Below are 13,589 nucleotides of genomic sequence, written 5' to 3'. Positions count from 1 at the left end.
TGAACATGATTCTGATCTGGGGTCAGGCAAAGAAAAGCAACACTCACCCGGTTTTGGGCTGGTTCTCTGGTTCTGAACGACTGGTACTTTTCTCACCGAGCAGAACTAGACATTTGAACTCTCTTAAACTGAGCTGTGAGTCTTGTATATTCTGCAAACCAAACTAGTGTGTATATTTTAGTATACTGTACGTTCACAGGAATGTTTGTGTACTGTGTGTGCTTAGGCTCAGATTTGTGGGTAAACTCAAGGAAATCCCAAAGCTGCTGTTCCTGAGAGTAGCTTAAATGTTTCCTAACGAGAAGTGACAGAAGTTTAAAATGTCCAAGTTTTTCTGTTTTGAGAACAGAAAATGTTGAGCCAATCAGAATGCGTTTCATTTTTTATATGCATATGCTCTACTACTGTTCAAAAGTTTGGGGTCAGCAATATTTTTGATTCAGCAAGGGTGCATATTTTCCTCTTTTTTTTTGTTCTGCAGTGCGTTTTAATGGAACTAAAGATGTGCCCACCTGCATGGATAAAAATCATGGCTGTGCCCACATTTGCAGAGAGACACCCAAAGGAGGCATTGCCTGTGAGTGCAGACCTGGATTTCAGCTCACCAAGAACAACCGAGACTGTAAATGTGAGTCAAATCACAGTTCATCAGCAAGAGAAATTACATACACACTCCCCATGGGAATAATAAAAGCATTTGAGCATTTTTCTACTTTTTATGGGTGGGTGGATGAATGAATGGATGATGACTGGATGGATGGACAGAATAATGGATAGATAGACAGAATGATGCATCATTGGATGGATGGATGGATGAATGAATGGATAGACAGAACGATGGATGAATAGATAGATGGATAGATGAACAGAATGATGGATGGATGGATGGATGGATGGACAGGATGGTGGATGGATGGATGGATGGACAGAACGATGCATGGGTGGATGGATGAATAGATGGATGGACAGAATGATGGATGAATGGATGGACAGAATGGGCAGAATGATTATATAATAATTATTATATATTAAATTTGGTTAATGTATCATTAGCATAATAATAATAATAATAATAATCGGTGGATGGATGGACAGAATGATAGATGAATGGATGGAAGGGCAGAATGATGCATGAATGGATAGATGGACAATGATGCATGAATGGATGGATGGGTGGATGGATAAATGGATGGATGGATGGACAGAATGACGGATGGATGGGCAGAACGATGCATGAATGAATGAATAGACAGAACAATGGATGGATGGACAAATAGATGGATAGATGCATAGATAGATGGATGGGCAGAACGATGCTTGAATGATGGATGATGAATGAATGAATGAATGAATGGATGGACAGAACAATGTATGGACAGATAGATAGATGGATGGATGGATGGACAGAATGATGGATGGATGGATAGACAAAACGATGCATGAATGGATGGATGGAAAAAACAATGGATGGATGGATGGACAGAAGGATGCATGAATAGATGGATGGACCAACATGATCTCACAGAATTCTGTGTAATGTTCACGGACTTAATTAACCTCCGAATCTGTGGTGGCATCACGGAATCGCCGAAAATTCCGTGATGGGCTCACAGAAAAAATCCATGATGGGCTCACAGAAGTGATACCAATGTAAGTCAGTGACAGGCATCAGCCGTGCTCCACGCACGGAAACCCTTAGCATTAATATGCTGACGCAATACTGGGAAATTTATCGTCATCATTATTGTTCAGAACTGGGTAGGTTTAGGGTTGGGGTGGGGTCAGGTACTCCAGTGAAAGTATAACTGCATCGGAGTCACTCTTTGTACGTGGTCTGATGCAGCGCTGGTGTTGAACCAGTGAATCCGTGCATGGACCACGGCTGATGCCTTCTGTGAGCCCATCACAGAATTTTCGACGATTCCGTGATGCCACCACAGATTCGGGGTTAATTAAGTCCGTGAACATTACACGGAATTCTGTGAGATCAGGTTGGATGGACAGAATGATGGATGGATGGATGGATGGAAATGGTTAGTGATCTCTAATCCTGCTGTTGTTCTGGTTTAGTGACATGTAACTATGGTAACGGTGGCTGTCAGCACATCTGTGAGGAGATGGACCATGGGCCCAGGTGTTCGTGTCATATGAAGTTTGCGCTTCACTCTGATGGGAAGACCTGTGTAGGTGAGTTACACCCTCTACACCACCACAGCACTCCACCTGGCCAGCTGCTGCAACTACACTCAACACTTCTGAAAGCCTTCACCAGCTTTCTCCAGAGGACACTGATTAGACTAGGAAAAGACAGAAAATAAGAGCGATCGGTGACATCAACCAAAAAGAAAATAGTTTCAGAGATTATGTTTCGCTGAAAAAAATAATGTGAATTGATGAATTGCTTAGGGGTTCATATAGTGAATAGGGTTGATTTTGATTTCACATTGACTTCCTAGTGAACTCCAGACACTGTTAAAGCAAAAGTGTTGGCTTTAAGAGACTTCTGATGGAAACTCTAAACTTAATGTTCTGTGAAGTCCAGAGTTTGGCTTGAGTTTATGCGGTGGAACCAAATCTCCGAGCTTCATGCAACGTTCAGAATGTACAGTGAGAAATTACTGTTCTGTGCATCTCTAGTGTTTTACAGTGAGCACATTGTCCTTTAGTTACGCGTCATTTACATGCATATGTTGGTGTTTCCATTAGTCTAGTCACGGATGAGGATTTGCAGGCGTCGTGGGAGCTATAAACCGAAAGTTGAGCGCAAAAAGACACTTACGCATGAGATATAAACTTGATGTATTTGAGCATATATCAAACTTATCAAGATCACTGAATGTGAAGAGTTATGTGCTTTCCTGCTCTAGCTGTCTTTTTTTCTGCTTAACCTTGCTTGCTTGATTCACTGAACACGTTTCCCGTCAACTTTTCACGTTATTAAAAAGCACTGATTGGTCATAATGCTGTTTAAAGCTGCAGTGTGTGATGTACGAGCCGTTAGCATCACCAAATGAATAAAGATTGTTTCTTTATAGTTGAATTATTTTAGTGTTTTAAGATCCAAAAAATGACACACAACAGCTTTATGGCCTGAATAATACATGTGTCTATGTGTGTGCCAATCATAGCTGTTCTGTGCGCCTCTTTAGCAAATTGCAGCTTTGCTTTGTATTTCTTCAGCCAATTACAGCAGACTTCTATATTACTGATCACTGATTTATGAATGACTACCTGTAGCAATCCACAGCAGACTTGTATCTGTTTGCACCAGGTCTGAATTACACGTGATGCTAAATTTGAATATCTAAGAAAATACCAAAATATTGCAATATCTTAAAAGAGAGAGAGAGAGAGAGAGATTATATGATGATTCATTGTTGTGTATGTTTTATTTAGAGAGTAGAATGATTTTCCAACTGTTTGAGATGTCAAACCACAAGCAATGTCTTTTTTTTTATGAGAACATTGTCCCAATCTATCTATCTATCTATCTACATTGAACAAAATTATAAACGCAACACTTTTGTTTTTGCCCCCATTTTTCATGAGCTGAACTCAAAGATCTAGGTCTATTTCTCTCAAATATTGTTCACAAATCTGTCTAAATCTGTGTTAGAGAGCACTTCTCCTTTGCCGAGATACTCCATCCACCTCACAGGTGTGGCATAGCAAGATGATAATTAGACAGCATGATTATTGCACAGGTGTGCCTTAGGCTGGCCACAATAAAAGGCCACTCTAAAATGTGCAGTTTTATCACACAGCACAATGCCACAGATGTCGCAAGTTTTGAGGGAGCATGCTGACTAAGGAATGTCGACCAGAGCTGTTGCCCGTGAATTGAATGTTCATTTCTCTACCATAAGCCGTCTCCAAAGGCATTTCAGAGAATTTGGCAGTACATCCAACCGGCCTCACAACCACAGACCACGTGTAACCACACCAGCCCAGGACCTCCACATCCAGCATCTTCACCTCCAAGATCGTCTGAGACCAGCCACCTGGACAGCTGCTGCAACAATCGGTTTACATAACCAAAGAATTTCTGCACAAACTGTCAGAAACCGTCTCAGGGAAGCTCATCTGCATGCTCGTCGTCCTCATCGGGGTCTCGACCTGACTGCAGTTCGTCGTCGTAACCGACTTGAGTGGGCAAATGCTCACATTCAATGGCATCTGACACTTTGGAGAGGTGTTCTTTTCACAGATGAATCCCGGTTTTCACTGTACAGGGCAGATGTATGGCGTCGTGTGGGTGAGCAGTTTGCTGATGTCAACGTTGTGGATCGAGTGGCCCATGGTGGCGGTGGGGTTATGGTATGGGAAGGCATATGTTATGGACAACGAACACAGGTGCATTTTATTGATGGCATTTTGAATGCACAGAGATACCGTGACGAGATCCTGAGGCCCATTGTTGTGCCATTCATCCACGACCATCACCTCATGTTGCAGCATGATAATGCACGGCCCCATGTTGCAAGGATCTGTACACAATTCCTGGAAGCTGAAAACATCCCAGTTCTTGCATGGCCAGCATACTCACCGGACATGTCACCCATTGAGCATGTTTGGGATGCTCTGGATCGGCGTATACGACAGCGTGTTCCAGTTCCTGCCAATATCCAGCAACTTCGCACAGCCATTGAAGAGGAGTGGACCAACATCCCACAGGCCACAATCAACAACCTGATCAACTCTATGCGAAGGAGATGTGTTGCACTGCGTGAGGCAAATGGTGGTCACACCAGATACTGACTGGTTTTCGGATAATAATCAGTAAATTATTATTATTTTTGTTGTTGTTTTGTTTTTAGATCAGTGATTAATTTTGATAATTTGTCCTTAGCTTAATAATAATAATAATAATAGTGCTGTCAAACGATTAATCGTGATTAATCACATCAAAAATAAAAGTTTTTGATTACACAGTATATGTGTGTGTACTTTTATTTATTATGTATATATAAAACACACCCATGCATGTATATATTTAAGGAAAATATGTTACGTTTATATATTAAATATTTATATATATTATAAATTATTTGAATATAAATATATGTAAATACATGTAAATATTTTCAAAATATATACTGTATGTGTGTGTATTTATATATACATAATAAATATACACAGTACACACAGATATATTATGTAAATAAAAACTTTCATTTTGAATGTGATTAATCGCGATTAATCATTTGACAGCACTAAATAATAATAATAATAGTAATAATAATAATAATAACATGCTACTACTAATAATAATAAAAACAATAATAAATAATTTTAAAAAATGCATTCTAAATATATTGTTTAGAAATGCATACGATTTTAAAAACATTATTAGATCTATTAGCATTTTTATTTAAATTGATTAATTTTTAAAAATGTATTGATATTTTGTTTCTCTCTCTTTTTGTACTATGATCTGGATATTTGTTGTGAGGTTCACCCATCATTTTTGTTAAAACAAAACAAAGAAAAAAAATTATACTTTGTTGTTTAGTCACACTTAACTCAAATGTCAGAATTAGTGAGCAACAGAAACTGATGCTCATAAAAAAAATAAATAAATAAATAAAAAATATTTTTATCTGTGTTTTTTGCACTCTGAAGCTGAAAATGGATCTTGGGTGCGTCGGCTGTAATAGCTGGAAAAGTCATAAAACAAGCTGACCCGCAGACTTCAGGGATGGCATTATGAATCCTGAAGTTAGCAACCGGCTTCACATCCGGCCACATCCAAACAGAAACAAACATGCACACGCTCTCGAAGACAGAGCTTTAAAATCAGCATTTCAGCATTCAGCCTCAACGTCAGGGACCTTGTTTCCTGAGCGAACGGCGGTTAGTTTGGTTTCTGATGCGTTTCTTGCACGCCTCTTTCACTCTGGATCCAGCTCTTATGTCAAGGTCTCACTCAGAAGCCCTATTATTACCCCTCCGTTCCCCCCGAAACCTGCCAGCAGCGCCGCAAATGAGACGTCTGGCTTGTCTGACAACCCCCGAAGACCAAACCGAGCGCTCTGCTGAGTAAAGTGCAGGCCGCAGAGGCCAGAGGGCTGCGGTGAATCTGTCAGGGTCGCACATTTCCCCCCGCAGGAATCCAGATCGAGCCGCTTGCCCAAGGCTGGGCTGCGGTCGCCGGGTCGCTCTCTCACAAGCTCTAATAGGCCAGAAAGCCACAATAAAACAAGCTGAACTTATTAATGAGCCCCTGTTGAGCGATGGGCTGGAGTCACGGAGTAATTGATGTGGCCTACCCACAATCCCCTGAGGAGATGGAAACCGTTCGCATGATAAGAGAAGGTGAGGAGAGAGGCTGGATGGATGTTTCTTCAACAACAGGCACTTTAATGTCCTGGAGGTCGAGTTTTAGAAAACAGACTTATGAAAGTCATATTTAAACTTTCTTGGAAACATTTTACTTTTTAAGCGCAATAGTAGAACATATGGTGTTAAAAAAAGTATATGTCTATACATTATATACTTGAAGTACGAAAGATTTTGATGTTTTTGAGCCTTTTATGGTCACCTAGGCTGCATTTATTTGATCAAAAATACAGTAAAAACAGCGATATTGTGAAAAATTATTACAATTTAAAAAAAACTTTCTTATAGTTTAATATATTTTGAAATATACTTTATTTCAGTGATAAATAGCTGAATTTTCAGCATCATTACTAGTCTTTAGTATAATAGTAATATAAATCTTTGTAAAATGACAAATGTCTCTACTGTTACTTTTAATCAGTTTAATGCTATTTAATTTAATAATATTAAGTTAATAAAATTAAATATTAATTAATTAAATAATATTATTTATATTATTATTATTATTATTATTATTATTATTATAAAACAAATAAGAAACAAAACAAAACAAAAGATATAGAAAATATTTCTGTGTATTTATGGCCTAATAATAATAATAATATATCAATTTATACAATTTTGGTTTTGACCTGTCATAATTTTTCAATAATTTCTCATTAGCTTAATTTGTTTAATAAAATATCAAAAATAATACTACTACTAATTATGAAATAATTATTTAATAATTATTTCAAATTAAAATATAATTAATAATACTATTACAGTTATTAAACATCATCAAAATATTTTTTATATTGTAAATATGCGTAAATAATCTAAATATTATGAATTTATTCGATTTTTTAAAATTGTATTTTTAGATCTATTATAATTTTTATTTAAGTGTATTATAGCAACAAGAGGACTAAGAATTAGAAGAAAATAAGAATTCTTCCTAGTTGGTGATACTTCAACTAGTCAGAGTGTATTTTAGAGAGTTTATTTTCTAAACGTCCACATTGCCAAAACTGTCCAAGTTGAAGAAACATTCAGCACAAGTTTTCATTTTTAATTCTTTTTAAGTCTTGCCATCTCACTGTGTTTCCCCCCTCACTTTGTTTACAGCATATTAAGAATGAAACGGTTCAGAGGACCAGACGTAGCATGTGTTAAAGACATTTTCAGATGCCATTGCAGTGATTTGGTCAATGACTGGAGTCTGACCAACACTTCAGCATCTCTGGTTGGATTCGCCCCGACGGCAGAAATAGCTCAGCGTTTGCATCAATGAATCAGATCGCCCGTATTTTCGTTAGTCAGACCTCATTAATACAATAGGATCCTTATGAACAATTTAGCTCAGAATAGCTTCTAAGTGATCTCTGCTCATTTTTTAACCGAACATCCTTTGATTCGCGGCTCTGCGGAATAGCTCTCGGACTTTAATCTCGCAATGGCACATTGGTAGAGTAAAATCAATCACTCTGATCTCACTGGGTGGCTTTTGTGTGCCTTGAGCTACTTTATCTATTCTCTTCCCCTCTCTCTTCATCCTCGTTGACTGCTTTTCTCCAGTGGTGATGGATTTCGGTTGCTCTGATTACTTTTGCACTTTATACGGCTTTCATCCTTCTCAATCTGTCACTGACGTTTTGCTTTGCCAAATGGGTTTGGTTTGAAACCGCACAATGAGCGGAAGGGATGGCAATAGAACAAACACTATCACGCATCCATAAGTATTGGCAAAAAATACCTGAAGAGAGCAATGCGTTAGCATTCCCATTCATCTCAATGGCAGTTTCAGTCATACACGCTCCAATTAGAGACTTTGCTAAGTGGTGACGAAATTGGGTGCTGGTAAATATGATAATATAATGAAATATTTGTGGTTTTAATGTTATTTGTACTCAATTTATACAGTCAGAAAGCACAACTACTTTGGTTGTCAATGTATAATGGTGCTCTTTGGAGCCAGATTATATCTCTATATTTTACTTTTTGAAATTATTTTGAATTGCTCTCAAAGTTTGGAATGGTTAAGATTTTAAATGTATTTTTAGGGAAATCTTTTGTGCTCAGCAAGGCTGCATTTAGTTGTTAAAAATACAGTAATATTGTGAAAAGCTATTACAATTTGAAATAACTGTTTAAGATTTGAATATATTTTAAAATGTAATTTATTCCTTTGATCAAAGCTGAATTTATAGCATCATTACTCCAGTCTTCAGTGTCACATGATTCTTCAGAAATCATTCTAACATGCTGATTTGCTGCTCAAGAAACATTTCAGATTTTTAGCAATGTTGAAAATAGTTTTGTGGAAGCAGTCATCTATAGTAGTTATGCCTTGAGCCTTTCTCTTCGTAGCAAGTAGTAAGTGATGCTCACTTTCCAGTGGAATTCACTCTTAATATATCCAAACAGAATGTGAAAACGCTAACAGCTAACACCTAACCGCTAAGTGTTTTTCCACATGGGTCCAGGCATCTTCATGCGATCCTACAATCAAACGACATACCCAAGCCCTCCGCATAAGCCAGCGGATTTGCACGAACATTTCCGCAGAAGTAAGACACTTAGCAAACAATAGGGTTGTGGAGATTCTTAGGCTGAGAGAGATGCTAATCTGAAACAGATGCTCACATCTGGTTGGTACACACAATCCCCAGGCATCATATTGTTAAAACCATTTGTTTCATAAGCAGTTCAGTTCAATGGGCTTTGTTATTTGGTAGTTTTCAGTTAAACTGAGAAGTCACAGCGCAGGTAAGTGATTGAATGTCTTGGATGAACTGCAGTGGGAATCATTGCCACAGTTTATCTCTGTATGACACCAATTCACGCCTTCCTGCTCATTTCGAATGTTTCCCCCGAAGGTTGTAGTCCAACTCACTTACACTAACCGGTCTGCATCTATCTGCTCTGTGTTGAGAGTGTTATCTTGTCGATGCATGAGAAGACTAACACTCTGCCTTGTTGCTCTGTAAGAAAGTGTACGAAGCTGATTTAACATCATGTTGGACTGCTCAGGCTCACCTAGTTTGACGGTTTAAGGGGCTCTAAACCAGCTTAAACCGACTACAATCAGTACACAATCTTGGGTTGGTTTAAGCTGGCCTTTTGACAGGGAGTTTATGAACTCAACTGCTCCTGTAGCCTCATAAAAGGTTCATTTTGAGTACTAGGGCAACTAAAAACAAATTTGACTGGCCAGGGTGTTTTATTCAGTTTCTAAAGTCAATCTTGGAAGACTAAGCAGTGTTTTTGTAATGTGTGTGTGTGTGTGTGTGTATGCAGAGGAAAGAAGTACCCCTCATCAGCCACTGCAGCCAGAGCTGTTACCCAATGGTAAATATGTCCATTTCTCTAGCTTGACTCCTATTGGCTACTTCTTTCAATAGTGGGCGTGGTTATGCTGGAACTCTTACTAACCTTTATTGCACCAATTGCACCAATTCTTGGCTAATTTCTCCATTCTGACAAGTCAGGAGATCACCACAATGCAGTTTACCTCCATTAAAATAGTTTACCCAATGGTAAATATGTCAGTTTCTGTAGCTTGTTTCCTATTGGCTACATCCTTTAATAATTGGCGTGGTTATGCTAGAATGCCTACTAACCTTTATCACAGCAATTTCTACATTTGCACCAATTCTTGGCTAACTTCTCTATTCTGGCAAGTCAGGAGATCATCACGAAGCAAATTACCCCCATTAATATGGTTTACCCAAAGGTAAATAAGTCAGTTTCTCTAGCTTGCTTCATATTGGCTACTTCTTTCAATAGTGGGTGTGGTTATGCTGAAACTTTTACTAACCATTATTGCACCAGTTTCAACATTTTCACCTATTATTGACCAGTTTCTTCATTCTTGCAAGTCAGGAGGCCACCACAATGTCACTTACCCCCATTAAAATGGTTTACCCAATGGTAAATATGAACATTTCTCTAGGTTAATTCCTATTGGCTACTTCTTTTCATAGTGGGTGTGGTTATGCTGGAACCCTTACTAACCTTTATTGCACCCATTCATGGCCAGTTTCTCCATTCTGGCAAGTCAGGAGATCAACACAATGCCATTTACTTCCATTAGAATGGTTAACCCAATGGTAAATAAGTCAATTTCTCTAGCTTGCTTCCTACTTCTTTCAATAGTGGGCGTGGTTATGCTGGAACTCTTAATAACTTTATTGCACCAATTTCAACATTTCCACCAATTATTGGCAAATTTCTCCATTCTGGCAAGTCAGGAGATAAACAAAATGCAGTTTACCCCCATTAAAATGGTTTACCATCTGGAAAATAAGTCAGTTTCTTTAGCTTGCTTTCTGTTAGCTACATCTTTTAGTTGAGGGCGTGGCTTTGCTGGAATCTTTATTAGACCAGTTTCACCAGTTGCACCAATTCTTGCCCAATTTATCCATTCTGGGTAAGACAGGAGATCACTACAATGCCATTTACTCCAATTCATATGGTTTACCTAATGGTAAATTGGTCACTTTCTCTAGCTGGCTTCCTATTGGCTACTTCTTTCAATAGTGGGCATGGCTATGCTGGATCTCTTACTAACCCTTGTTTCACCAATTGTAACAATTGCACCAATTCTTGGCAAATTTCTCCATTCTGGCAAGTCAGGAGATCATCTCAATGCATTCTACCCCCATTAAAATGGTTTACCATTTTGAAAATAAGGCCGTTTCTCTAGCTTGCTTTCTATTGGCTAATTCTTTTAGTAGTGGACGTGGTAATGCTGGAATTCTTACTAACCTTTATCGCACCAAATTCAACATTTGTACTAATTCTTGGCAAATGTCTCCATTCTGGCAAGTCAAGAGATCAGCACAATGCAATTTACCCCAATTAAAATGGTTTTCCTCTTGAATTGTCTGAATGAAACTTTTCTTTGGAAACCACCCGTTCTCTAAGAAAGCAAGTTTAATGAGGTTTTAACAATGAAGTCTCTGCTATGAGAAAAATGGGTCAGATTTGGCCCAAGAGTGTGAACTGTGATAAATTCTTGTAATGGAATTCAATTGGACCTGTTATAACACGTCACCGTACTTCGTTTTTCAAAGTGCGTCACGCATGACTTCAAATTTTGAAAGCGCTTGGGTGTACACTTTTGATTGCACAAGGCTCTGAGATTATAAATGAGACTCATCAGTTTCAAATCTGCATGCTGGCTATCAGTGAAACGCACTTGTCTTGGGATTTTGTTTATTCGGCCTGAAATAAGCACACAGCAAATACACCAATGTCCAAGGACAACGTTTGTCCCAGTACCAAAAACGCGTCTCGCTTTGTTTCTCTTTCTGTCAGCTCATGCTATTTTCTCGACTTGGAAAGCATTGGCGTTTTTGAAAAACGAGCTTGTTTGCATGTCAACCTGTTAACATCAGAGTGGATTTAATGGGGACCGATGTGTTTGGTTGAGGTTGAGAGAGACCGCTGCCAACAGCTGTCATATTTACCAAATAGCTCTACCTCTGGCGGCATGTTCCTGACTTGTTCCAACCCTTTCAGAAACTAATTGTGCCAACATTTACAATTGTGAGCGGATTCCTGAGCGCTAGCTGAATGTCGGCGGATGGTTTTGCTTAAGTAAGGTGAAACGTCCAATTACAGTGATGGCGGTACAAACATGCCAACAGACTCTGGGGTTTACATGTATTATTGCACAAAATAAACATGCAAATCAGACGGAGACTTTCTTTTTTTATCAGCTGTCTTCTTCGGTTAAAGTTTCAGTCAGAATGGCAAGAACAAGAGCAGGTGAGATGATCCGATCTCCTGGGAAGCCATTAGATGACCTAATTGCAGTTAATTGAGAGCAGTCTAGAATTTTGCCTCGGTAGAAAATCCTTCTCCCTGAATTTTTCTTGGAGGTGGTTTTACATTAGCAACGGGCCTGCTGGGTACTAGTTAATGAGTGTGTTTTACCACTCTTAACATTTAACTTCTCTCAAAGAGTGTCCTATAGAGACAGCTTATGGAGATAATGGTTGCATTAAGTGTTGGGATGCGACCAAAGCCGAGATGTTCATTGGAGTGTTTCTGACACAAGTGAAAAGGGGTTTGAACGGGTCTCAGCACGTACAGGTGCCTCAAAAACCAGCCGCTGCTTCGTCTATGTTGCCTGAGGAAGGTGTAAGATGCTTGATGTTTGAAGTGCATGTTTGAAGTCTGCAGAGAAGGTCTTAACATAGTTTATTTGTAGCTCTCTCCTGCAAGAGGAGCATGATATCTTTGGCAGCAGACATCGATCTGAAGCTACTGTTTAGCTGGATTGGAATGATAATTGTATCTCGATGAGGTCTGCTTTGGTGCTAAATCTGTAGTTTTATATTTTGTCAGGAGCATTTTAATGGTGCTTGTCTGTGAAAAATATGCTGCTGTAATGTTGGAGTTGACCTGACAACTTTCCCAGTATTTGCTAATCTGCTTCTGTGTGGTTGCTTGGCGGTTAAAAGTAAAAACCGAGTTATTCTACAGAGCTTTGTTAATATAAAGATAATTTAATTATATATGTATGTGTGTGTGTGTGTGTGTGTTTAGTTTTTGGTTAAATTATTACTTAAACGTTGCATGGTAAAACTTATTACAGTGATTTACTGCAAGATATTCTGCACAACTTCGTCTAGTATTTATTTATTTATTGTTAAATTATCATTTTTTTGTGTGTTTCATATTATTTTAATTTTAAAGTATTAAAATGTAAGGACATAATGTGCATGTAATTATAAGCTGTTTTAATGTTAATTAATCATTTTATGTTAAAACTGATTACAGTGGTTTACTATGAGTTATTTTGCAGAGCTTTGTGCAGTAAATCTTTAGAGAATTTAACGTAATACTAATTTATTACTGATATTATAGATTATTTTGTATTATTTTTTTAAGTTGATCAGTTTTTTTAGAATTAGATTTGAATGATAAATAATTAAAATATAAAATTTTTTGGAACATTAAAAGGTAAGGTTTTAATACTATTGAATCATAGAATGTCATAGTTAAACTGATTAGAGTGATTTACTGTATCAGAGGATCAGATGAATGTTGAACTGATGCCATTCAGCGTATCGTTGACCCGTGAAAGAGGGACTCCTTCAGACAGGTGGCCGAATAGCACAAGAGTTTTGGTTTGATGGTTAACTCTGCTGACTGCACGGATCATTAGCGTTCAGTGGAAAGCGAGCTTCAGTCAGCTCACAGGTGTCTCCCAGTGAATCAGAGACCGCTTATCATCTCCTCTATCAAAAGATTATATT

General features: G+C 38.2%; 1 protein-coding gene across 7 annotated transcripts in view; it reads left to right on the top strand.

Annotated features, from left to right (window-relative positions):
* The window catches only part of scube3 (signal peptide, CUB domain, EGF-like 3), a 116,235-nt gene that overhangs the window by 69,062 nt on the left and 33,584 nt on the right, over positions 1 to 13,589 (top strand). For 4 of the 7 annotated variants that reach the window (XM_058764218.1, XM_058764216.1, XM_058764217.1 and 1 more), the window contains 3 exons: positions 482 to 628; positions 2,071 to 2,187; positions 9,619 to 9,669. In XM_058764218.1, the coding sequence (XP_058620201.1) occupies positions 482 to 628; positions 2,071 to 2,187; positions 9,619 to 9,669 (315 nt within the window). The remainder of the gene's footprint in view (positions 1 to 481; positions 629 to 2,070; positions 2,188 to 9,618; positions 9,670 to 13,589) is intronic. The other 3 variants (XM_058764221.1, XM_058764220.1, XM_058764219.1) reach the window with 1 other exon arrangement.

The sequence above is a fragment of the Onychostoma macrolepis genome, chromosome 23, assembly GCF_012432095.1.
Source record: "Onychostoma macrolepis isolate SWU-2019 chromosome 23, ASM1243209v1, whole genome shotgun sequence".
NCBI lineage: Eukaryota > Metazoa > Chordata > Actinopteri > Cypriniformes > Cyprinidae > Onychostoma > Onychostoma macrolepis.
This window is presented reverse-complemented; position numbering and strand designations above follow the sequence as displayed.